At 49.0% G+C, this 25736-nt stretch overlaps 1 protein-coding gene and 1 pseudogene across 1 annotated transcript; one reads left to right on the top strand and one right to left on the bottom strand.

The window, feature by feature from the left end:
- Positions 1-920: 920 nt before the first annotated feature.
- On the top strand, positions 921-5387 carry LOC101758393 (annotated as a pseudogene).
- Positions 5388-19367: 13980 nt separating this feature from the next.
- Positions 19368-22348, bottom strand: LOC101756621 (laccase-10). The gene is made up of 6 exons (XM_004984661.2): positions 22151-22348; positions 21789-21940; positions 21213-21460; positions 20992-21120; positions 19940-20896; positions 19368-19838 (listed from the first exon to the last, which is right to left on the bottom strand). Exons 1-6 carry the CDS (start codon positions 22244-22246, stop codon positions 19708-19710), a joined length of 1713 nt encoding a protein of 570 aa, XP_004984718.1. The 5' UTR covers positions 22247-22348; the 3' UTR covers positions 19368-19707.
- Between the last annotated feature and the right edge of the window lie 3388 nt (positions 22349-25736).

The raw sequence follows: 25736 nt of genomic DNA, 5'->3' as shown, positions 1-25736 counted from the left end.
CACGATATCCTTTTCCGTGTACATCTTGGGGTACACGTCCCGTCAGGTTTACTGAAGGCGTATCAGGCGGCTCACGCACACAGTATCACATTCGCATATACACTGCCATGTACTTGGAGTATACAACCTAAAGTTTATACCTGCACACGTGTACTGTATACTGCAGTTTATACTGCGGTTGCATTAGGGCATGTTCAACAGCTGCCGTCTGCAAACACTTCGAACGACGCACATAGACTACGAAACAGACCACTCGTACAATGAAGCTCATCCATTAGGTTGTCTATATACTATTAATTTCATGCATATGCACATAAATCATGGTGATCAAGCATAACTTTCATCTTTGTAGACCATATTATTTTGTTTTTGAGAATGCATGATTTGCATTGTTTGTATTTGCTATGTAATTTGTTGGTTGTTCATAGATTAAAGAATATAAGAAATAGTGGGGAAATGAAAAAAAAACGTGGATGAAAGACTAGAATGCCCTTCTAACCTTATCTAGGTCTTGTTTAGTTGCACAACTTTGGAGATGCAAAATCACTGTTGTAGCACTGTAGCACACTGTAGCGTTTCGTTTGTATTTGTGAATTATTGTCCAAATATTGACTAATTAGGCTCAAAAGATTCGTCTCGCAAAGTACAACAAAACTGTGCAATTAGTTTTTGATTCGTCTACATTTAGTACTCCATGCATGTACCGCAAGTTTGATGTGATGGGAATCTTCTTTTTGCATAGTGTCAAAGTTGTGAGTTTGGAGGGAACTAAACATGGCCCTACTCTCCCGTGACTCTTGTGTATGAGTATCATCCCCGTCTCTTTCCGTTTATGTCGTCTCTCCTCTGTCCTCTTCCTCATCTATCCCTCTCGCATGGAGCTCGACCAAATCTCGCAGGGAGGAGAGAGTAAAGCAGGCATGGCGACCGCATGTGGCACGGCCAGATTCTTCTGGCCGGGGCGCGGCTGCCGTGGGCTGAGCGCGTCAAGCCTCCCGTCGGTGGTGTTGCCGCCGTGGACCGAGTGCGGTGGCCTGGCCTCCGCGGCCGAGCACGGCGCTGCGTTGCTGCAGGACGAGGTTAATTTTCGCACTTGATCCGGAGGGACGTCCGCAGGTCATACAACAAGGGGTTGAGGTCGCCGACAGGCATGGGAGCACGAGCCGCGGCCGTCGTCTCACGCTCTCTCTCTTCTTTCTCTCTGATCCAACTCAGCGAAAACTATCTACGTGGCATCATACAGACGGTGTATTAATTACCGTTGAACATACCCTTAGCTTTTGCTTTAGTTTAAGAGGGTGTTTGGATACGAGGTGCTAAACTTTAGGAGTGTCACATCGGATGTTCGGATGCTAATTAGAAGGACTAAACATGAGCTAATTATAAAACTAATTGCATAACCCCTATACTAATTCGCGAGACGAATTTATTGAGCCTAATTAATCCATGATTAGCACATGTTTACTGTAGCAGCACATTGTCAAAACATGAACTAATTAGGCTTAATCGTCTCGCGAATTAGACTCCATCTGCACAATAAGTTTTGTAAATAATCTATATTTAATATTTCAAATTAGTATTAAACATACGATGGGACGAGTAGAGCCTAACTGGCCGTAAGTGAGACCGGGGAAATAAATGGCATCGAAGTGCGGCCCTCCTCCATGGTTTGGGCCATGTTTAGTTACTCCCAACTTCCAACTTTGACACTATGCAAAAAGAAGATTCCCCATCACATCAAACTTGCGGTACATGCATGGAGTACTAAATGTAGATGAAATTAAAAAGTAATTGCACAGTTTTGTTGTACTTTGCGAGACGAATCTTTTGAGCCTAATTAGTCAATATTTGGACAATAATTCACAAATACAAACGAAACGCTACAGTGTGCTACAGTGCTGTAACAGTAATTTGGCACCTCCCAAATTCGCCAACTAAACAAGGCCTTGATAATTCACGGAAAGCTTCTGGTCACGCAGCTCAAGAGATTCCAAGCTTCCATGGCGCGGGCTGCTGGGCGGGACGAGGGAGAGCCGACCAGTGCCTGGGTCGCCACGGTTTCCGGGCGTTGTTTATCGCTTCGAAGGCGTTGAATGTTTGCTGCTCCCATTAATGATCACGTGAGGTGGAAGCCAGCCCGCGCACCCGCCCGCATTGGTCCTTCGTCTCGTCGCGCTGCCCCATCCGTCGATCGGTCAGCCGCGACCGCGACACGTCACGTTAACCACGGTCGCAGTTGATCTGGAATGATCCATCTCTGTGTATGCAGCGCCCTCTGACGAGCGAGGAAGCTGCGTTGGCTCTCTCTCTCTCAAAAAAAAACCAACCACAAGTGGGCTGTGATTCCGAAGGCCGACATTAGTAAATTCCGGTCCACTGGCCCATTTTGTCGAACGGGTCATACGGGCCAAGGTCAAGCGGGGGGAATCTGGCCACTCTGTTGTTTTTCCCCTGAGTGAGGGCCCAAACAAAGCAAGGCCTTGTTTAGTTGGGGAATTTGGGAGGTGCCAAATTACTGTTACAGCACTGTAGCACACTGTAGCGTTTCGTTTGTATTTGTGAATTATTGTCCAAATATTGACTAATTAGGCTCAAAAGATTCGTCTCGCAAAGTACAACAAAACTGTGCAATTAGTTTTTAATTTCATCTACATTTAGTACTCCATGCATGTACCGCAAGTTTGATGTGATGGGGAATCTTCTTTTTGCATAGTGTCAAAGTTGGGAGTTGGGAGTAACTAAACAGGGCCCAAGACGGTTCGGCACGGCCCACTGCGGTTAATTTGAGTGCGACCGCGGAACGCGGATACCGTGCAACGAATGGTTCCGATGTCTCCAATTGTGAGATCTAGATATTCTTTAATCTTTGGCAATGCGGCGATGCAATTGCTAAAAAATTACTGTAAATTCTATATGTACTTTAGCCCGCAGTTTCACGGGAGCACACGAGTCTACCGAAAACTTTCTTTCCCATTATAATATTTTTCTGTTTCTTGACTGCCAATAAATATTTTTCACATAATTATTCTATAATTCAAAAGAAGGTGTGATACTAGCTATAGTTTGGCGAAAATTGAAATAATGTTGATTGCACAGGACGGAGGAGATAGTAAACTGCACGTAGTAAAGGGCAAGCAAATGCTCTGCATTTATTATGGAAGCCGAAGCGAACGCCCTCCCGTCCCACCTCCCCTTCCCAGCAACGCCGCTACCACTCCCTGGCTGGTTGGCTCCCCGCACTATCCCCATGATCTTTTCAGCTGGGACTTGGAGGTGCCCCCCTGCCTTCCTCAGATATATCGCTCCTCGCTCGGCTTGCGACTCCGACGCTAACAAGCACAAACGGAATAGGTAGCCACATACCACTGGGAAACAACATGTCAAAGAAGCATCGGACCAGGGATAAGCGGAGAATGATGTCGAGGACGCCAAGGGCGCGGTCGTAGCCGTCGCCAGCGGTGTGAAAGCAAGCGCCATCGCAGCCTCCTACAACGACCAGATCCGCCCGGTCCTCAATGCCGTCGACCGGCTGCGCCACCTCAAGGTGACCCAGGAGGGCATCCAGCTTCCCACCATCGTCATCGTCGACGACTAGTCCAGCGGCAAGTCCAGCGTGCTCGAGTCCCTAGCCGGCGTCAGCCTCCCGCACGGCCAAGGCATCTGCACCCGCGTGCCGCTCGTCATGCGCCTCCAGGACGACCCTTTCACTGACGCGCCCAAGCTCTAGCTCGAGTATAGCAACGGTAGCATGGTGGCTACCTCCGAGGCCGCGGTCGCCGATGCCATCAACACCGCGACGGCGGAGATCGCTGGCATCTCCGACGCCCCATCACCCTCGTCGTGCGGAAGAGGGGCGTGCCTGACCTCACCCTCGTCGACCTCCCCGGCATCACGCGCATCCCCGTGCAGGGTTAGCTGAAGGACATCTACGACCAGGTTGCCAAGATCATCATGGAGTACATCGCCCCCAAGGAGAGCATCATCCTGAACGTACTGTCGGCCACGGTGGACTTTCCCACGTGCGAGTCCATCCGCATGTCGCAGCAAGTGGACTGCACCGGCGAGCGCACGCTGGCCGTGGCCACAAAGGTAGACAAGAACCCTGAAGGGTTGCTCGAGAAAGTCACAATGGATGACGTGGGCATTGGGCTTAGGTACATCTGCGTCTGTAACCGCATTTGAGAGGAAACTTACGACCAAGCGCGCGCTGAGGAGGCGCGGCTATTCAAGAACCACCCGTTGCTTTCGAAGATCGACAAGTCCATGGTCGGCATTCTAGTCCTTGCACAGCGGCTAATGCAGATTCAAGCATCCATCATTGCCAAGTGCCTCCCTAATATTGTCAAGCAGATCAACAAACGCCTCATCCACAGCAGCACCAAGCTTGACCAGATGCCACCGGATCTCAATAATACTTGCGATGCTGTAAGAGTGTTCTTCCACATCGTCAAGAAGGTCTGCACTTCACTGGAGAAGATACTGGTTAGGGCTGAGTTCGATGACTTCCCGGATGACAGCTACTTCCATGGCACGGCTCGCATCGCAGAGATGCTAAAGTGGTATGCAAAGAAGCTGCCGACGAAATGCCCAATGCGCAGCGATGAGCTGTTTCTGATGGAGGAGGTGCGTGTTGTGGAGGAGACCATGGGTATCAATCTCCCCAACTTCCTGCCAAGATCGGCGTTCCATGTCATCCTCAAGAAGAAGGTGGAGATGGTTGGCTAGGTGCTGGAAGATCTAATCAATGAGGTCTAGGAGTATGTTGAGGACCTGGTAATGAAAATTTTGCTTCAGCACTCTGAAAACTTTTCACAGGAGCAATCATCATGCCGGCGCGCCATCCAGAGCTTGATGGAGAAGACCCGGGCACGCTCTGCGTAGCACGTCAAAGAGCTAATACAGATGGAGCTGGTGGCAGACTATACAACAAACCCTGACTACATGAAGACTTGAGTAGCGGTAATGGAAGGTCAAAAGAAGTTCATGGAATCTATGGAGAACAAATCAAGCAAACAAAGATTACCCTGGAAGGCTTTGGGGAGGTGGACGTGTGCCATCTTAGGATGCATGCTGACTTAGTAGGGTAGGCGTTCGACTTGAGGGCGTGGCTGACCACGTATTGGAAGAGCATAGTGCTCAGGCTCATTGATGGGTTGGCCCTGCATGTCCTCCGTGGTGTCAAGCGGCTCGTGGAGAACGATCTTGAGGAGGAGCTCGTCGACTAGCTGCTAGGCAACAAAATGGCTGGGGTTGAGCGGATGCTATCGCCGCTGCCCAGCACGCGAACCAAGCGTGATCGCCTCAAGAAGAGCATTGTCCTACTACAACAATCAAAAGAGGTTGTGGCAAACATCATGGACAGGATTAGCGCGGCAGACGAAGTCTAGGTGGTCATTTAGTAAATGTGTGTGCTTACTGCATGTCTTTTGGATGTGTATGCTTTTTTACAGTGCTAGCTGGGGCCTGCTATTTGCTATTATGGTTTATGCATTTCCTATCTGTTGGTATGAACTTTGTCAAGGTTCTTGTTAAAGACCTGCTATTTGATGTTATGATTATGCATTGCATTAGTATCCAAAAGACCTGTTATGGTTTATGATTATGATGTTATGAGTATGTGTTAAGATGGAGACAAGGCCACCGATGTCATTCCATAAGCTGACATTAGCTTTGAACAAAGCTACAACAGATGAAAATTTACATTATGCTTCCAACTCTAATACGTTAACTAGAAAATTTGAGGGAAAGAGACACGCACCTTTAAATGTATCGCTAGGAATCTCATCCTCGAGATTAAGCTTCGACCTCCTCCTCAAACAGGTGCGGAAACTCTTCTCCTCAAACAGGTGTGGAAACTCTTTTCTCATATTAGACTCTTTCTCCCAAGTTGCCTCTCTCTCAGTGTGGTTTCTCCAAAGCACTTTATAGTAAGGAACAGATGTCCTCCTTGTTGCTTTCTCTGCGCGAACCAAGATCTTGATTGGGTGTTTTGCATACTCCAAAGTGTCTTGTAGGTCTAAAGCTTCAGTCTGAACCTCTTCCTCGGGAATTCTCAGGCACTTCCTCCACTGTGAGACGTGAAACACCGGGTGTACTCCAGCCATGCTTTCCGGTAAGCCAACTTTGTAAGCGAGATCTCCAATTCGCTTAACCACCTGGTAAGGTCCCACAAATCTCGGCGCAAGCTTTCCTTTAATTAGAAACCACTTGGTTCCACGGAGTGGTGAGACTTTGAGGTAAACGTGATACCCAACTTCAGAGGATAAGTCTCTCCTTCTTTTATCGGTGTAACTCTTCTGGCGACTCTGAGCAATCTTTAGATTCTCTCTGACCTTTCTCACATTCTCTTTAGCCTCTTTGATAGTTGCTAGCCTAAAGAGAGTCCTCTCTCCAACCTCGGACCACATCAAAGGTATCCTGCACTTCCTTCCGTAGAGAGCCTCAAAAGGTGACATCTGAAGACTAGCTTGGTATCCATTGTTGTAGGAAACCTCAGCAAAAGACAAGCTGTTCTCCCAGTCGCTTCTGTAGGTAAGTAGACAAACTCTCAGCATATCCTCTAGGATTTTTTCACTCTTTCAGTTTGCCCATCAGTCTGTGGGTGGAACGCTGTGCTGTACTCCAAGGTAGTACCCATAGCCTTGTGAAAGCTCTTCCAAAACTCGACAACAAACCACGAACCTCTGTCAAACACAATACTCTTAGGTGCTCCATGTAGCCTCAAGATGTTGTCCACGTACAGATCTGCGAGCTTCTTTGTCCTGTAGTTGCACTTCACAGATATAAAGTGAGCGACCTTGATAAGCCTATCCATAATCACCCAAATTGAGTCATTTTTCTTCTGACTCCTGGGCAAACCCTCGATGAAGTCCATGGAGATGTCTTCCCACTTCCAAACACGTACCTCAAGCGGTTTAAGCAATCCTTCTAGTATCTGGTGCTCAGCTTTCACTCATTTACACGTATTACAATCGGCGACGTGGTTGGCTATGTCAACTTTCATATCTTTCCACCAGAACCTCTCTTTCAAATATTGGTACATCTTGGTGCACCCTGGGTGAATAGAGTACTTTGAGTTGTGTGCTTCCTTCAGGATAGACTCCCGTATAGTTTGATCCTTGGCTACACAAATAATGTCTTTCAGCCAAACAGTGCCTTTATCATCCATTTGGTAATCAGTTGCCTTGCCTCTTTTCATCTGCTCTCGAAGGGTCTCAATTTCTGAACATCGGGCCTGTGCCTGTCTGATCCATTCTTCCTGGTCGTAGGTCACTTGTAGCTCACATAGCTTTCCAAGCTCAATGATCTTCAGCTTAAGTTTCTCCATCTCCTCACTAGGTCAAGTTGCTCTTCTTTCACCATCAGGTTGTTGCAATAGACTTTCCTGCTCAAAGCATCGGCCATTACATTGGCTTTTCCGTGGTGGTAGTGAACCTCCAACTCGTAATCCTTGATTAGCTCCAACAATCACCTTTGCCTCATGTTCAGCTCGGACTGTGTGAAAACGTACTTCAAGCTCTTGTGGTCTATGTAGATCTCACACTTGTTGCTGATCAGGTAGTGCCTCCAAATCTTGAGAGCATGCACAACGCCTGCCAATTCCAGATCATGTGTTGGGTAGTTCTCCTGATGCTTCTTTAACTATCTAGACGCATAGGCCACGACCTTTCCTACTGCATCAGCACACAACCCAATCCTTTCTTGGAAGCATCACAGTACACCACAAAGTCTTTATTGATATCCGGTAAGGTTAGCACTGGGGTGGTGGTAAGTCTTGACTTAAGCTCCTGAAAGCTCTTCTCACAGGCTTCAGATAACACAAACTTCACATTGTTCTTCAGTAATTCTGTCATAGGCTTGGCAATCTTGGAAAAGTTCTCAATGAATATCCAGTAGTATCCTGCCAATCCAAGGAAGCTCCTGATCTCGGTCATGTTGCGAGGCTGCTCCTACTCTGTAACTGCTTCAATCTTAGCGGGGTCAATGACTACTCCCTTTGCTGACAACACGTGCGCTAGGAAGGCAATTTCCTCCATCCAAAACTCACACTTGCTGAACTTGGCATAAAGCCGGTGTTGTCGTAACCTCTCTAGCACGATCTAAAGGTGCTCCTCATGCTCTTCTGCTATCTTTGAGTAGATCAGAATGTCGTCAATAAACACTAGCACAAACTTGTCCAACTCTTCCATAAAGATCTTGTCCATCATGTTCATGAAGTACGCTGGTGCATTGATCAAGCCGAAGGAAACCACTGTGAACTCAAACAATTCGAACCGGGTGTTGAAGGCGGTCTTGGATATGTCAATTTCTCAAATCTTCATCTGGTGGTATCCCGACCTCAAGTCAATCTTGGAGAAGTACTTAGCTTTTCTGAGCCAGTCAAGTAGATTGACAATTCGTGGCAACGGGTACTTGTTCTTGATGGTCATGGAGTTGAGCGTTCGGTAAGCCACATACAACCTCATCGGGCCATCCTTCTTTCTCACAAAAAGAATGGGTGAACCCCAGGGTGAAGCACTTGGTCGAATAAATCCTTGCTCTAGCAACTTCTTCAACTGCTTCTTGAGTCCATCCTGCTCGTCAGCCAACACCCGATATGGCCTCTGTGCTACAGGTCTTACACCAGGTAACAGATCAATCACAAACTCCACATCCCGTTATAGGGGTAGTTCTATCAGCTCTTCTAGAAATACGTCCAGAAACTCACACACCACGAATACCTCTTCAACAGTCTTGGGGTTCAAGTTGCATAGCAGAGGTGCTGTCTTGGGGTATAACGGCTCAAACTGTACTTGAACTCCGCTTGGATGTTCCACTTTAACAAATCGGGGGTTACACAAGATTAGTCCCTTGTGCTTGGCCAACCAATCCATTCCCAAAATCAAATCGATGCCTGAGGACCTCAATACTATCAGATCTACTAGGAACTGCTGCTTCTCGATCACCAGCGGTACTGCCTTGCACTCTAGGGTGCTCCTTACTTCTCCTAGGGGGAACTGGTTATGATAGGCCTTGGTTGAGGGGTAGTAGGGAGAGACCGTTCTTCCACAAACTTGGTTGAAACATAAGAAACTGGGCACCAGTATCGAACAAAACTGTAGCTTTGACTGAATCAACAAGGAACTCACCAAGGGCAACATCCGGAGCTGTTGTGGCATCCTCGGTGGTCACGTGGTTCAGGCGTCCTCGGGTAGGTGGCGGTGCGGTCCTTGCAGGGTTCCTCTACTGGGGTCCTCCTGATGCTGGTGTCTTGGCTGGTGTCTAGTATTGGTTGGTGCGGTATTGTCCTGCTGCCTGAGTCTTCTGTAGACACTTAAACGACTTGTGCTCGAGCTAACAGCACGTGTAATAGACAATCAACTTTGCACCCTCGGGAGGGGTAGTCTGCTGGCGCCTCAGCTTCCAAGCACCAGAACTTCCACTTCCTCCACTGGTGTTCCTGTGCTGCTGTGGCTGTGAAGGGTAGCTGCGGGGCTTCTACTGCTGGAACTATGGAGATCCTATCCTCGGCCTCTGAGATGGCCTTGAGCATCCAAACTGATCCTGGCACTTCCTCTTGTGCCCTCGAACCTCCTCGTACTCCATTCTCGACTTCTGCACTCGAAGTGCTTTGCCCACTAGAGCATGCAGAGTTGGAAAGTCGTGAGCAGACAAGTGCATCTCCATGCCTCAGTGGAGCCCTTTGCGGAAGCAGTACATCTTCTTCTTTTCTATGTTGGAGTCGTCCGGTGCATACCTCATCAGTTCTGAAACTTGTTGGTGTACTTCTGAACTTTCATGTTTCCCATCTTCAAGTTTCGGAACTCATCTGCCTTCCGATCCATGACTACCTCAGGAATGTGGTGGTCATGAAATGCTTCAGTGAACTTGTCCCAAGTGACGTGCATTGGGTCTGCGTGAGCGTCACAGAAGTTGTCCCACCGAGCACGTGCTGTCCTGATCAGATAGTGGGTGGCTAGCGCCAGACACTCTTCATCTGTACAATCTGTCAAGTCCAGCTTCTTCTCGATCTCCCTCAACCATTCGTCTGCGTCCAAGGGGTTGTCTGAGTTGTCAAACATGGATGGACAGAGCTTGGTGAATCCTTCAACCTTTCTCTGTAGAGACTCAGCTGAAGGGTTCCTGCGGTGGCCCCCCTCCTGGTTATACTGGAGCAAAGTGTCAACCATGATCTGCATCAGTTGTGTCGGAACTACCATCACCTCTGCTAGGTTAGGCAGCGGCGGTGCCTGCTGGTCTCCTGCACCTCATGCGTCCACATTCTGCTCCTGCTCCTCCTGACCCTCCTGGTGAACTTCTCCTTCAGCGCCAGTTGCATCTCCCTGTACCTCCATCTTTGGGACATGGCCACCACATCCTCCGCGACGACCTCCACGAAGTCTGCCTAGGGGAGTGCGACCTCCTCGGTGACCACGACCTCTGCCAAGGTTAGGCCCATCTTCGTTGGCTGCCTCCTCGAAATAGTGTAGCAACCATCCCGACCTCCTCAAACCCGACATCTATTCCAAATGAGATCGCGATCAGCCGTTATTCTCAAGAAATTATATAGGGGGTTAATAAATTATTAAGGGAATATAAAGCTAAAACACACAAACAATTTCACACAGATAATAAAAAGCATAAGAACTATAAAATTCATGAAACTCCATATCACTCATGCAAAGGCACCATACAAAAGAGGTGTATCTCGAGGTGTACAACAGAAACCTTCAAGATTACATGAGGATCATCATACTACTACATCGAGAATCATGGGTGGTAGTCTCTAATGCTAAAACATCATGGTGAGTCTAACTCAACCTAATACTAGATCAGGTCAGAAGCGGTCCAGTCAGTCCACGGATCCATCTCCGGGGTGGTACTCGGGAGTTGGGCCTCTCCACGGACCTGATTCGTCGTCTGAGGACATTGGCAGCTCAAGGGAGTTTCCTCCGTAAAGCTAAGAGAGCCTAGACAGAGCTCTGGTCATCCGTAATATGTTGTTAAGGTTGTTAATAAGTCATATATAAGTTAGACAAAACAAGGTAATAATAGTAATTGTTCAAGGAATTGTAGATCAATCAAAGAGTTTATACTTAGTTCAAGGATAGTTAGGCTTCCTAGTCTATCGTCCATTGCTAGGGATCATCCTACGATCAAGTATGGCTCTGATACCAGCTGAAACGGACCCGAATTTCCATATCTGAGAATCAAGTCTACGCACCTCGGTGATAGTCCCAGGAAGGCTATCACGTGCGAATCCCTATCTCAGATAGTATAAATCCATACCAACACAGAAATATAAAGTAACAACAGAGTACAAATATTATAAATAACATGAGTAATGAGTACATCTCTTCGGCACATGCTGGTACAAGTCCATCAGGACACAATCACGAAAGGTAAAACATCTACGTAGCGGACACAAAAGATAAGGCCAACGGTCAACTGGGTCCCACCGGTCAGCGATGGGCCCATTAGATTGTTAGTGGGCTCGGGCTCTAGGCCATGTCAGCACCACATGGCAGCCACTTGGCATGCTTTATTTATGTGGCAGAGCCACGTAGATGCCCACGTGGCAGCCACGGGACGCACGGCACGGCGGTGACCACACCCACGACATCACAGTGCGACGCGGCCAGTGCGCGGAAGACGCGAGCGCGCGCGCGGGTGCGGCGCCGCGTGGCGTGGCGCTACTCGGGTCCGTGCACGTGGCGGCCGGCTGATGCTCGGCCACGGCCCCACGCCCGACAGCGTGTGGTGCGGCGCAGCATCGTGCGTCCGCGCGGGCATGGGGCAAACCCCGGCGGCGGCGGTGTGCGGGGCCGCGGTAGTCTGGGCCTGCAGCGGCTGGTGGCGAGGGAAGGCGGTGGCCCCTACAAGCCATGGCGGGCAGTGGCTTGAAGGTTGGGCAACACAGCAAGAGGCAAGAGGAAGAGAGGGGAAACGTCGGAGCTGACGTTGAAGGCGAACGACTTCGTGCGGCGGCGACCTTCCCACGGGCGGCGGAGGACGGCTTCCTCAGGCGGCCTCCTGTTCCTTTCCTTTCTTCTCTTCCTCCTCTTCCCCTTCTATTCCTTCTCTCCTCTCCTCCTCCTCCTCCTCCTCCTCCTCTCCTCCTTTCCCCTTCCTTCTCCTCTCCCCCTTCTCTTACTTGGGTGGCCGGTGGCGGACGAGCGGAGCCTGGGAGGATGGCGAGGAGAGGCCCCAGGTGGCACTATTTATAGGGAAGGAGCACGGGCTAGGGTTTGGGGAACGTGCGGCGGCGTGCTAGGGTTTGGGGTGCGGCTCCAGCGACGTGGACGGCCAGGATGGACGGCTTGGTGTGGGCAGCGTATTGCTCATCCAAGGCCACCAGTTCAAAAGGGAAAAGGTGCGGGCGAGGTAATGGGCACGAGGATGAGCGCGGTAGTGCGCTCCAGCACGGCGAGGCGTGCACGCGCGGTGCGCATGAGCGTAAAGGCACAGGAAGGAAGAAGCACAAGAGCGGGCCCGAGCGGTAGCAAGAGAGAAAGACGGAGCGGGGACGCACGCGAGCACGCAGGTTGGGCCAGCGTGCAGCCTGCTGGGCTGGCGCGGGACGGTAGCGGTGCGAGCACGGGCGGGCTAGGTTGGAGGGGCGAAGGAGATGGCGAGCGGTGGTTGGCGGGCCAGGCCGGCTTGGCCGGGTCGGAGCGGCACGACGAAGCGGGCTAGGTCGAAGGGGTTTGCGAGCCAACAGGTTAGCTAGGTTTGTATATTTTTAGATATAGGTTTAGATTTAGTTTTAGATTGAATTTTGAATTTTCAAAATTCGAACAAACACTCAAATATGAGATCCAAATAAGATACAGAAATATCCAACTCAATCCACACAAGTTTTTTAAATGGAATTTAGGGATGAGAAGGGAATTTAAATTTTTGGGAATTTCATACAAATAAATATTACAAAATTTTGGAATATGACAGTCTCCCCCCCTATGGGACAAGCTCTACGGATGAGGCATATCATCAGGAGTACTCATGAAATGTGTCTCATGGCAAGATGGCGAGGACATATTGGAGGAGATCCACAAGGGCACTGCGGCAACCACGCATCATCAAGAACGATTGTGGGCAAAGCTTTTAGAGCAGGATTCTATTGGCCAATAGCTCTTGCTGACGCCGAAAAACTAGTCCGCAGATGCCAAGGTTGTTAATTCTTCGCCAAACAGCAACATGTCCCCACCTACAAGCTGATCACCATACCACCCTCCTAGCCCTTCGCATGATGGGGGCTGGACATGATTGCCCCTCTACGTACAGCGCCCGGAGGCTTTAACCGAGTACTCGTGACAATCGACAAGATCACCAATTGGATCGAGGTGAAGCCGGTAACCTTCCCCAAGGCAGACAGGGTACTCGACTTGCTCGACAAGATTGTCCATCGCTTCGGCTTCCCCAATCACATCATTATAGACCTGGGCTTAAATTTCAACAACCATGAGTTCTAGGAATATTGTGAGAACAATGGGATCGACGTTCGGTGCATCTCTGTTGCTCATCCACGGACCAACGGCTAGGTTGAGCGCGCCAACGGGATGTTACTGGAAACTCTAAAGAAAAAACTACACGACATTGGCAACACCAAAGGGGGCAAGTAGCTCAAGGAGCTACCCAATGTTCTTTGGGGGCTTTGCACACAGCTGTGCAAACCTACAGGGTACTCACCCTACTTCCTGGTCTACAGATCGGAAGTCGTCCTCCCCGCCGACGTCATGTGGAAATCTCCATTAGTCGAGCAATATGAGAAAGGTGCGGCTGAAGAAACAAGGTGTCTAGACTTAGACAGCCTCAAAGAAACTCGTTGTGCAACACTCATCCCATCAGCAAGATATCTTGAGGCAATTCGCCACTATCATGATCACAACGTCAAATAACGTTCGTTCAACACAAGCGACATGGTCCTCAAGTGTATTCAAGACACCAAGGGGCTGCACAAGCTAAACTCGCCATGGGAGGGTCCTTTGATCGTCTCCAAGGTCACTGGACCTTGGTCGTATAGGCTCCAAACTCTCACTGGTGAAGAAGTCGACAACTCGTGGAATACCGAAGACTTGTGTCGATTCTACCTATAGTTTAAATATTCATGTAAATCGGCCATTGGCCTCAGTGGTATAATTACAACTTAATAAAGCAGAGTTACTTTTTGTTGTAAAAGACTAGTCTCTGCCTAATCGCGGCTTGCAAAAGCAAAGTGCGCCGAGCTATTCAGCCCCCCCGGGTACTATCACCCAACTCGCGGCTTGTATTCACAAGTCTGCACAAATATTATTCTGGACTGATTCATCTCGTTGACAAAAATTGACAATATGCGACTTGTACTAAAACAAGTCTGCACACATATCTATCGGGTTATTCAACTCGTTAGGCAAAGCAGCAACTTGCAAAAAAAAAGCAGGCTTGCACACAAAATTCTTGAGCTATTCAGCTCTTAGGACAAGTCTGTCCATCGATGGTCTTAAAAAAAAAGGCATTAGCAAACTTGGGAGTTTCCTATACTACCTGAGATCTTATCTAGACAATTATGTCTAGTCACAGCTTTTAATAACAAGTCTATAGTTCTAGGTCTTCGGAGCACAACACCCGAACAACCTAGAGATGTTGCAAAGGTAGGCTCCAGTTCACGAAGTCTTGAAGAGTATACTCGCCCAAAGAGTTTGACTACCCAGATACTAGAGTACTTGCACTAGTACTTGCACTCCGCAAAAGGGGATGTATGCTAAGTGTACTCAACATCGTGTATCTGAAGATGCTCACAATAGTAGCCTTGTGCGCAGACACTCACGACTACCACATGAGCAACCATTCGGGTAGTTTGGGAGATGCACTAAACAAAGAACTTAAACAAGTCGATACACAATAGATATTGCGACAAGACTTCAAATAATTTACATTTCATTTCATGACTTGTTTATATTACAATAACCTAATGTTTTTACACTATAGCTACTCAAGGTCTATTTGATCGACTACTTCCATGGCAATAGGAGCCATCTCCTACAGGTACTGTTGGAACTGCTCATCAGAGCAGTCTTCTGCGATGCCTTCTGCAACAGGAGCTAAGTCAGCTCGCGGGTAGAAAGACTTCACCATCACCAACAGCTACTTAGAGATGGACTCTGTCGTCTTCTGGATGTAGCTGGTGATCTTCACAGGTACTTCCTTGAGTATCTCCGTCAAAGGACAGGGCTCCGCGCCTTCTTCTCGGGCTCAACCATGTCAGTGATAGGCTGAGCGGCTTCTATCAGCTCCTTCAAAGCAAGTTTCATCACCGCCAACTCAGCCTCTTGCGCTCAGAGTTTTTTCATAAGGTCAACCATTTGGACTTCTCCGTCCACGCGCAACTTCTTTTCCTTCTCAAGCTTGTGCTCCAGAGTCTCGTACTGGGCGGACAACTTGTGGTGTTGATCCGTGAATGTGTAGTATGAGTTCTGTCAGTTCATGATGTGACCCTGGAGATCCTTATTCTCTTTGGTGAGCTCTGCAAGAACAAAGGCAAGGAACAATTAGCATCGCCAAGGCCAAACTAGTACTCGGAGACAGCGGAGGATAACAGGTTACCTTCCACCCAATGGCTCAATTTCTTATTGCGCTTTCGGAGCCGGTCTTTCTCCTCCACGGCTCTTTGGACAAGATTTCAATACTCCATGGCTTGCCAGTCATACTTCATGAGTAGTAGGGAGGACTATTGCCTTTCCTTGGCTAGCTTCTGTTCCAGCATCTAGGCCCGCATGATGGTGTCCCCATACTCTTGGAACATCTTTGACTTCTCGCGGGAGTGCTGCATCAGTTTCTACAAAACAGAGCAAATACTCATATAAGTAGCGAGTACCAATTTCAAATCGAGGCCTAAGGTGGAGGTGAAACTTACTTCTGTGAATTTGCCTACACGGCGGTGCATCTCCAAGACTGTAGCCTCCATCTGAATGGTAGCCAGAGGGTCAGCTATCAGCTGGATCTTCTCCAGGTCCACCCTGGAAGAAATCCAATCTTCTTCATGCTCCTCATGCTCCTCAGCGTCTGACGCACCGAGAGGGGCCAACGCTTGGCTTGTTGATGGACCAGCCTCCGAAGGCAAAAGGGAGGCCGCCTCAGACGGCGGGACTACAGCTAGCACTTGGAGCACCCCAGCAACCTCAACGGCAGCTTCTAGCTCGGGGGCTACAAGTGCAGCCTTGACTTCACCAGTAGCCACCACCTCCACATCGGCTTCTAGATCTATCATGAGGGCTACCAACTCCTCCACCACTATGGAAGTACTCGCCGCAATGGGCTCAGCCACTGGCAGCTTAGGGGCTGGCACTACAGCAACGTTAAGCGACGTTATGACATCATGCATAAGGGGCGTGACAAGGAATACCACACCTGGAGCAATTTTGGGTACGGGCTGCTCCTCTGGTGGTGGAATTGCGAGCTCCAAGGCAAGTTCGAGGGTTGAGCGGCTACCGCCATCAGCTGCAGACTTCAGGCTTGGGCCCCTAATATCCATGCTGGAGGATTTCCTGAAACAAGACAAGTGTCAGAGACACACTACACAACGACATCACGTTAAAATTGGATACTTAATTGGTGGACCTCTTTATCTTGATGGAGGGCCCCCCCCCCCCCCCCCCCCCCGACGTAGGGACTTAACGGTGGGCGATGACTTCTTCGACGCGGCATGTTGGGTCGCAGCTGGATCCTGGCTAGCCTTAGTTGTTGTCTCCACCCCAGCTTCTGTTGCACGAACTCCATAAACCACCCATACCAAAACAAGTTACACCACCGGTAGTCAAGACTACAGAAGTCACTTGAGAAATTATGATGATAGAAGTCGACTGGAGGACACCCTTCATCGACTACATCAAAGACCATAAGTTACCATCTGACAAAAATCAAGCTAAGCAAATTTCCCGACGAGGAAAAAACTACGTTCTAGTCGGAGACAAGCTCTACAGGAAAAGTGCATCATCAGGGGTGCTCTTGAAGTGTGTCACCAGAGAAGATGGCCAAGAAATCCTAGAAGAAATTCACAAAGAAATCTGCGGCAACCATGCATCCGCACGAACGATAGTAGGCAAGACTTTCCGAGCAGGCTTCTACTGGCCCATGATTTTAGCAGATGCAAAACAGTTAGTTCGAAAATGCCAAGGCTGTCAATTCTTCACTAAACAACAACACGCCCCTGCCTACAAACTAGTCATAATCCCTCCAACATGACCTTTCGCTTGCTGGGGGATAGACATGATAGGACCATTGCCAACTGCGTCAGGAGGATTCAACCGAGTACTCGTGGCCATCGACAAATTCACCAAATGGATCGAGATCAAACCAGTTACTTGCCCCAAGGCAGACCGAGTCCTCGACTTCTTGGATGAAATCGTACACCGTTACAGTTTTCTAAATAGAATCATCACAGACCTGGGATCCAACTTCAACAATCATGATCTTCTCTCTTGAGGGCGGCGATCTTCGCTATCAGCTTCGGCAGTTGGAAGTTGTCCCCAGTACTCGGCTCGTCCAACCAGTGGTTACTACATAATGGACGGTGGCCAGTCACCTTGGGAAGACGGGGCTCATAGTTTCCAATATAGAACCACCATTGCTTCTAGCCAGAATGAAATCTATGAGTTCATAATCCAAGTACTTTCATTTAACCTGCTCCCGCAGTTGGATTCTTAACCCCCCCCCCACCGACTACTTCTGTATGATCCATTCGGGGCTAGGGCTTAACTTTGAAGAACTACCTAAATAATTGGAAGTGTGGTTGAATGCCAAGGAACGCTTCACAGAGATGCACGAAGATGGCGACGTGCAGGATTGAGTTGGGATTAAGGTGGATAGGTCCAGCTTGTAGTACCTCAATAATCCCCGGAAGAAATCGGACGAAGGGAGAGCCAGTTCGCGCTCGATGAACTGCGCAAAGATGACTGTCTCATTGGTGAAACTCTTCATAGGTCATGGGTTGCTATGGGCCTTTCTCCAGTAGATGAAGTCCTGCTCCTTGAGAAGATCGGCGTCCACCAATGCCTGGATGTCCGCTTCCTTCATTACAGATTTCTTCCAAGAGCAGGTTTGGTTCAGTGGCACCGTTTGATCAGTCTTGCCATATTTCAGCGCCGGTAGCAGATTTCCTTCTCCTTCTTGGTGGCCTTCCGCTTCTTGCTCTCCGCTGCCTTGCTGGAAGATATTTTCTTCGACGCTATTGTCACAAGGGTCTTCTTGCGCATAAGCACGGGGGCTAGGCAATGGAGAAGAATGGCACTCGAGCTCGAGAATGGCAAGCGGCAACGCTAGGGCTACCATGCGAAAGATGAATGGGCATAATGGCTCGGGTGAAATGGAAGGGATGAATTCCTCCGTTATTTATAACCGCGACACAGTTAACTGAGATGCGAAAATTACGGGGAATATTCTGTTTTTAAAAGGCATCAGTTATCGCTGGACAGTTTCCAATTTTTTCGGAAGAGATAAGGTTACTGTTGGCGAATGGTCACGTTGACCAATGGTTGACCCTTATACCCAAAATAGTCGTGTAATGGTTCGGGGTTGCGTGCCACGTGCCCATCGGCTAAAAAAAATTCCTTTTGGGTTTTTAAGGTGAAAGAGATGTGAAATTACAAGATTGACCCTCAGCCTGATTCTTCGAGTCAACCTAAGGATCAGGGGCTACTCCATATGGAGTGCGATTCTCATCGCACTTTCATATAAAATTCAAGGTTGAAGATTGAAGATCAAGTTAAATGAAGGTTGAGCACATTCTAGCCGCATAGCAGTACTCGAGAATGTTTGAAGACTGAGATCCGATGGAGTACTCGAAGAGCACTACAAACTAGTCGGAGAAGCCTACAAAACTACTCGGGACTGCTACATTTGACTAAAAAGTACTCGGGGGCTTGTCGGCCATATATCTATGGGCCCACCAGGAGGTCTGGACAGTCCTACAATACGGGGCTATTCACCGAGACGTATCACACATGGAGACTATAGTGCAGGACGGCATGATCTACATGGAGGACAAGAACCTAGTTGAAGATTAGAAAACTACTTGTAGCAATTAGAGTAGTACACATCGAGGGCTTGTTGACAACAAAAATAGATGGTGGCAACAGTTGCAACAGTTGATGAAGCTTGTGTTTATATATTACGTCAATTTTGTTTGGGATTACATAGCTATGTTCTGAATGATTTTGGGGGTTTTTTGGAGGCTGCAGCTAGGTGCTGGATGTCAGATCGAGGACTTCGGGCTTGGGCCTTGTTAACAAGCTCAGTGTGGTTTCTTTCCTCCTGAGAAATGTATAGTCCTGAACGTACTGGGCCATCCGGATCACGTGCAGCCTCTTCCTTTTTATTATTTTTTTGCAAGGGTAGATGGGACAATAATAATCTCGAACACATATATTAACGGGTCACCTTTATCATGAGTCTCAAACTATTTATTGAGTTCGAATTACAGCAAAAGCTTTCAAACTACTCTAAATGAAGAAATGATGCAAAAGTAAAACTATTTCTTTCAGTCACAAAACAAAACCCTTTTAAACCTTTAGAAGAATGGAGAAAAGAATGTATAGAAAAGTCACAAGCTTTCTTTTGAAAAAGGAAATCACAAGCTTTCTTAACCTTTTTGTAGCTATGTACGACAACAATTTATCTCCACTGATAAGTATCTGCAAATCATACGTATAAAAATGAATCACAATTTTGTCAATGTCAACGACTGACTGATCTTCAACACATGGGAAGATCAGCCGGCGGAGGCATCAGCTTCTGCTCAGGCAACGGGCCGTCGTTGACCACCCACGCCATCTTCAACCCCCAGCTCGTGTGCACCTCCAGATGGCAGTGCATGAACCAGACACCTGCGATGTAATTTTTCCATAACACGAGTTCAGTATCTTTGTCATCGAACATTCGAGAAACTGCAATGGCAAGACCACAATCTGGCTTGCGTGGTACTCACCGGGATTATCGGCGAAGAACCTGATGGCTACCCAGCCACCGGCCGGCACGCCGACGGTGTTCCTTTGCACCGGGTCGACCAGGTTGAACTTGGCCGGGTCCTTGGACGAGTCATAGTTGCCGAAGCCCTGGCCGACCACGAAGAAGTCGAAGCCGTGCAGGTGCAGCGGGTGGCTCTCGGCGCCGAGGATGCTGGTGTCCTGCAGCACCACTTCCACGCTCGTGTTGTACTGCAGCACCACCACCTTGGTCCCGTTGGAGACGTTGGTGTTGTTAGGCGGCGTGCCCGTGTAGTTGAACGGCTCCAGCGGCGCAACGGGGAAGTCGGTGGTGTACACGCCGGCGATGTTGTTGTAGTGCGCCTGCAGGAGCGCGGTGGTGGGCATGTCGAAGGACACGTTGTTCATGGACGCCGTGAACATGCTCCCGTTGGGCCCCTGGCACGTCTGGTTCGCCGGGCACGGGTTCGTGCCGAGCCCCACGGCGAAGAAGAAGGACCGGTCCACGCCCCGGGGCACGTTGGCCGGGTAGTCCGGGGTGGCGAGGCTCCGGAGCCTGGCGCTGTAGTTGGCCGCGAACGCCGTGTCGTTGAGCGCCGGGAGCGATGGCCGGAAGAGCGGGAGGCTCTTGATGTGGCCCGGCGGCGCGTACTCGAGCACGGCGGCGACGGTGGTGTTGTCGAAGGTGCCCGGCTGGCCCGTGCCGTAGGGGCGCGCCAGCATGAGGTGCGTGGCCGCGGGGCAGCCCGCGTCCGGCTCGGCGCGCAGGAGCACGTTGGTGGTCTGGCCAGGGGTGATGAGGACCACGTCCGTGTGGAACGGCTTGACGTAGGCGGCGTCGACGTCGACGACGGTGAGCGTGTGGTTGGCGATGGAGAAGAAGAGCTCGTCGTTGAGCGCGGCGTTGATGAGCCGGAGCAGGTACCACTTGCCGGGAAGCACCTTCAGCTTGAACGTGTCTGCGTGGTGGGTGGGGAAGCAACACATGGGTCATCATCTATTGCCCAACGGGCTGAACAAGCTCCCAGACAGGGCAAACTGGGCTTAAATTTACCTTTGCTCGAGCAGTTGTACAACGGGCCCGGAAGGCCGTTGATGGTGAAGGCATCTGAAATGTTTGGGCCTGCTCCAGTCTTCAGGGCCTGGGCGATAATTGCCTCGGGATCCGCGTTAAACCACTCTCCTGCACCACACGAGTCCATGCTCAAGTTCGTCTGGACACTGATACACACACACACACCCAAGAAGGAAGAAGCAGGTAGGTAGGGCACGTACCGAAGATGATGGGGACTTCCTTGTAGGGTTTAACCGGGAACGGGTAGGGCACGCCGCGCTTGGGGAGGATGATGATGGGGCCGTAGAGCGTGGCGCGCATCCAGGAGACGTGGGCGTGCCAGAAGAGGGTGCCCCGCTGCCCCGTGATGGTGAAGTTGTACACGTAGCTCTGACCCGTCCGGATCGGGCACTGCGTCACGTACGCCGGCCCGTCCGACCACCCCGTCCGCAGCTGCCGAACGCCGTGCCTGCTCGCCCACCCGACAGACAGATCAAATGAAAGATTATCAGCACCACCATGCATGTGCTGATCGAGCTGATCACATCTCAAGAATTCCAGAAGGAAAAAAAAGGTGGCGCTTACTAGTTGGTAACACCAAACCAAGAGAGCCTTTTCGAGATGTACGCATCTATGATTTGCTTGTTATTGAAACATTTATTTGATTGCAAAACATGATGACCAAGACTATCGCAGTTGGTAAAACGAGCTGTCAAGTCCTAGGTGTGGCTGAACTGGGTGATCGCTACGCATGAACGATGTGGGAGGAAATGGGAAGTGTAGAAAGAATAATTTACCAGTGGATGGTTATGTTGTCCTTGACACTGTTAACCACCTTGACGACGACGCGATCGCCCTCCCTGGTGACTATCTTGGGGCCGGGGAACTTGCCGTTCACCGTGGGGATGGCGCGGGTGGTGCACAGCCGCGTCACCTTCTGCAGCGTCACCTGCCAAAATCACACACACATGAAACAACATAAAACTTTGTTAACGTGTTCATATCCACGTCCGGATGGAGCTTCTTAGGTGGAAGAACAAATCAATGCGCAAGAAGCTAAATCATCAGTTCGTACGGAGTACATAATAATATGAACGGCACCTTGCATATGCATGCTTTAAAAAACAAACGAATGCATATGCATTTGAAATGCACTTACATTGAACGTGTAGTATCTGGTCGCGCCGTGCGACGACTGTGGCAACACTAGCAACGTGCCGAAGAACAGGAGCAATGCAAGACACGGCGCCTCCATATCCCCGTCTTCAAATTTGCGGTCGCAGTGCCGGGGATGTAGGCGGGAGGCGGTCGATAGCTATGGGTGCAGCTAGCACGACCGGCCAGGGCTGATACAATGTGGGGGAGAAGAAGGGTTATATAGCAAGGACATCAGTACAAAATGGTGGTTGCAAATTTTTAGGTGACGACAGGATATTTTCCTTTTTCCTAGGACAAGAAAATTAAAGGGGGGGAGGGGGGGGGGGGGGTGTTGGGGTTGGGGATTAGGTGAGGATGATGATCGGAGGAGATGGAAAGATGATGAAAACCTGACGGGAAAAGGGGCGACGCTTAGCGCCAGCCAGCAGCCGCTTTTGCTGGTCATGTACACAGAGTTGGGTCGGCCTGGCTTTTAGAGTGCAGGCAAAGGAATGTCCCTTTTTGACGTAGGCGATGCTGCTCTGCTCTGCTCCGGAGTCCAGACACACTCCAAAATTACTGCGGAATCTTATCCCTGGTTCTTGTCCTTTTGAGCGACGCCTCTCTTTTTTAAGAAACTTTTGAGCTCACGAGTCGTATTTGATGTGACCTATCTTGAGCGTATTACAGACTGAAATCCATGCTGTGTGCGATCTGATCGGGTCCGATATGATCTTGTGTTCTTCTCAAGGATCGACCACAAACCTTCGTGTCATTTTGCTGCGATTTCCTTGTCAAGTCAGATCGAACGCTGGCTGATTTACATCCGGCTAAGGATTGGATCCTCGGCGGTTAATTTCAACAGTTTGATTCCTGTGAACTGATCGATAGACGGACAAAGCAGGGATTAGAACGCTGCAACTCATAGGGTTGCTGTTCTTGGGCGGGCCATATCAAGACATTATCTAAACAGGCACCTAACAGAGCACTGTGCGAGATCGAAGATCACCCATGATTGTATCCACGGCTCTCGCGAGCAAGCACTCTCGCCTGTCCAATCTCCAAAGCTAGTCTTGGTGCAACAGGAGTGCTGAATTTCATGTCTGAACAACCCAGACATATTCTGTCGATGCACCGGTTGGACGTAGGCCGGCGAGCCCGGCTTTGACCTATGAGCGATGGCTGTTTCTACCAACATCGTCGCTGAAACGTCAGGCTGCACCTGCACTTCAGCAATCCAACACTTGCCACCGGCCTTGCGTACAACACGTCGTCCGAGTCCTGCTACGAAACATGACTAGATCTGGTGCGTGCAAATATGCAATGCAGGCACAAGTGCATACACATACGTACAACGCGATTGCTTCATCTGCCAATCCGAAGCAGGTACAGGACTGTAAAGCAGGCTGCAGTTGGAACGTCACTGCGAAACAACCGATATCGACAATGTCACTGACTCACTGCTGGCCACGAAGTTACTGCAACCTGAAGCTACAAGAGGCACATGTACCGCAACAGCTTGCATATGCACTGTTGTTGCTGTTACGAGTGTAGTTCAATTTCCATTGCAGGATTAGCAAGCAAAGCGCCATGTGTTGGTCAGGTGTGTGGTTTAGCGGCATGTCCTTTTGCAAGCTCTTGTGTTGTGCATGTCTGGGCTTCCGTCGCCACGGCGCCTTTACTCTTGTCTTGGACATGAAGGAAATAACTTTGAGTAAAACTCTAATAATCTCCTCTCATTGTACAACCGGAAACACACGCGCGCACAAGGAAGAGGGTTTCTGGTTGGTGACAGGCGACAGGGCCAGGACATGTATCTGATGATCTGATCTGGCTTTTAGGTTGCTGTCGGGACAGTGACGCGGCATCCTACTCAGATTCTCGAACTGCGCGGGACGTGTGCGCCATCGACGTTCTCGAGACGGCTCTATCATGGCAAATGCAGACCTGAAACTGCAATGGGAGAATGTCTGTTCGCAAGTTTAAGTTGCCTTTGTTTGGACTATCCAGGGGTTTCAGGTATTACTCACGCAAAATGGAAGTTCAACAGACCTGATGCTGCAGACACCATCAGATCATATATATTCTGGGAATCAGGGGTATTGCAGCGGGCTGCAGACCTGACATAATACTGATGAAAATTCCAGTTTCAAGAATAAGAGTATATTAGGGCTGCCAACTTTCTTTTTACTGAACTAGGAGAGGAGGCCCTACTGCATTTTATAACAAACAAAATTAAGGGAGTTTGTGTACAGATAGGATATGAATTTCTTATTTTAGATAATGTGAGTTTGGAAAAAAACAAATGTTTAGGATGGCAACCTATTTCAAAGTACTTACGCATTGTGATTAGGATTGAAGGGCGAGTTTAATTTGCCAGTAATTATCATGGATGAGTCGCTGCTGTACATGAAGTTACTGCTTATCTCTATTCACTGTGACTGACACAAACTCATTCTTGAATTCTCTAAGCCCCTGTGAATCTGTGATAGAGATAAGCTCCTAGTATTGTTTAAAATTGATGGCATTGAGATGTGTCCAAATAGTCCAGCTGGTGATGATTAGTATCCCCTATCAAGTGTCCTGGACTTGGCGTTTTCTTTGATAAATAAGTAAATCATGAGACTCAGGGAAGGTTCCAACAAAATCCGAGAAAGCAGCAGTATACCTGACTAAAGTAGTGGGAGAAGAAAATGCCGTCAATATTACATTTTTCTCTCACAATTTTAGCCAATAGAACAAATAAATACTGACGGACTTTTCTGTCATCTGAAAATGTCGTCACATGTGTTACACAGTTTCAACCGTAGGTGTCAAACAAAATGATATCAAAGTGCAAAGTTTCACTAAACCAAACAAGGGTGGAGTAACATCAGAGGGATAGCTTCATAGAATGTAGAGGTTCAGCTCATGCACCGGCTTCCACCTAGCAGGCTAGCACTAGCAAGCATATGTCATGGAGGACCAAGCGTCGTAGCCGGCTGCATGGCAACTTGCAAGAGGCAGCTCTCCAAAGCACTTTTCTCGTTTCCATTTACGCAAATGCAGCACAATCTAAGCAAGCCAAATAAAGTAAATAAGATCTGGAGCACGAGCTCTTTCTCAAAGAACTTAACTTTAATTTTGCCTTTCATGTTTTTTCAAAAAAAAATTAGCTTAAGGCATTTAGTCTCTTTACCTCTCAGTCTCACGTCCCGCGTGTTTCTTTACCGAGCAAGTTGAAGCTTGCTGAAGTGGGTAGCTCCACGAAGAAAAGGAAAAATGAACAAGTCCAACTGTTTTCGTCACGTTTTACATCGGTTGAAGCAACCGCAGTGAGTGGCTTAGTGCTAGGAAAAATAATGGGATTCTTTTTTTTTTTTGAGACCAGGAAAAATAATGGGATTCTGACCGCAGATGTCCCAACACAACACAAAGCTTGGGGCCAGGAGCACGCGCTCGAAAATGTGTGCAGCAAGTACATTGACGAAGTGCTTTTGAGGTGCGACGTCAAAACCACGGAAAAAAGAAAGAAACTGACATGCTTCGTGGGATTGGCGTTAACGGGAGATATCCGGAAGCTGTAAAACTCACGGTGGCGTCAGATCCTATAAGTGCAAAACACATGG

The sequence above is a fragment of the Setaria italica genome, chromosome IX (assembly GCF_000263155.2).
Source record: "Setaria italica strain Yugu1 chromosome IX, Setaria_italica_v2.0, whole genome shotgun sequence".
Classification (NCBI taxonomy): Eukaryota; Viridiplantae; Streptophyta; class Magnoliopsida; order Poales; family Poaceae; genus Setaria; species Setaria italica.
The sequence above is the reverse complement of the archived record's forward strand: the minus strand, read 5'-3'. Positions and strand labels throughout refer to the sequence as shown.

Bases quoted from the DNA above. Each gene is read 5' to 3' on its own strand.
- LOC101756621 (XM_004984661.2), bottom strand. From the start codon at position 22,246: ATGGAGGCGCCGTGTCTTGCATTGCTCCTGTTCTTCGGCACGTTGCTA. The intron at 21,461-21,788 runs GTAAATTATTCT...GTGGGCGAGCAG, and splicing joins GACAACATAACCATCCACTG to GCACGGCGTTCGGCAGCTGC. The intron at 19,839-19,939 runs GTGAGTACCACG...ATTACATCGCAG, and splicing joins GTTCTTCGCCGATAATCCCG to GTGTCTGGTTCATGCACTGC.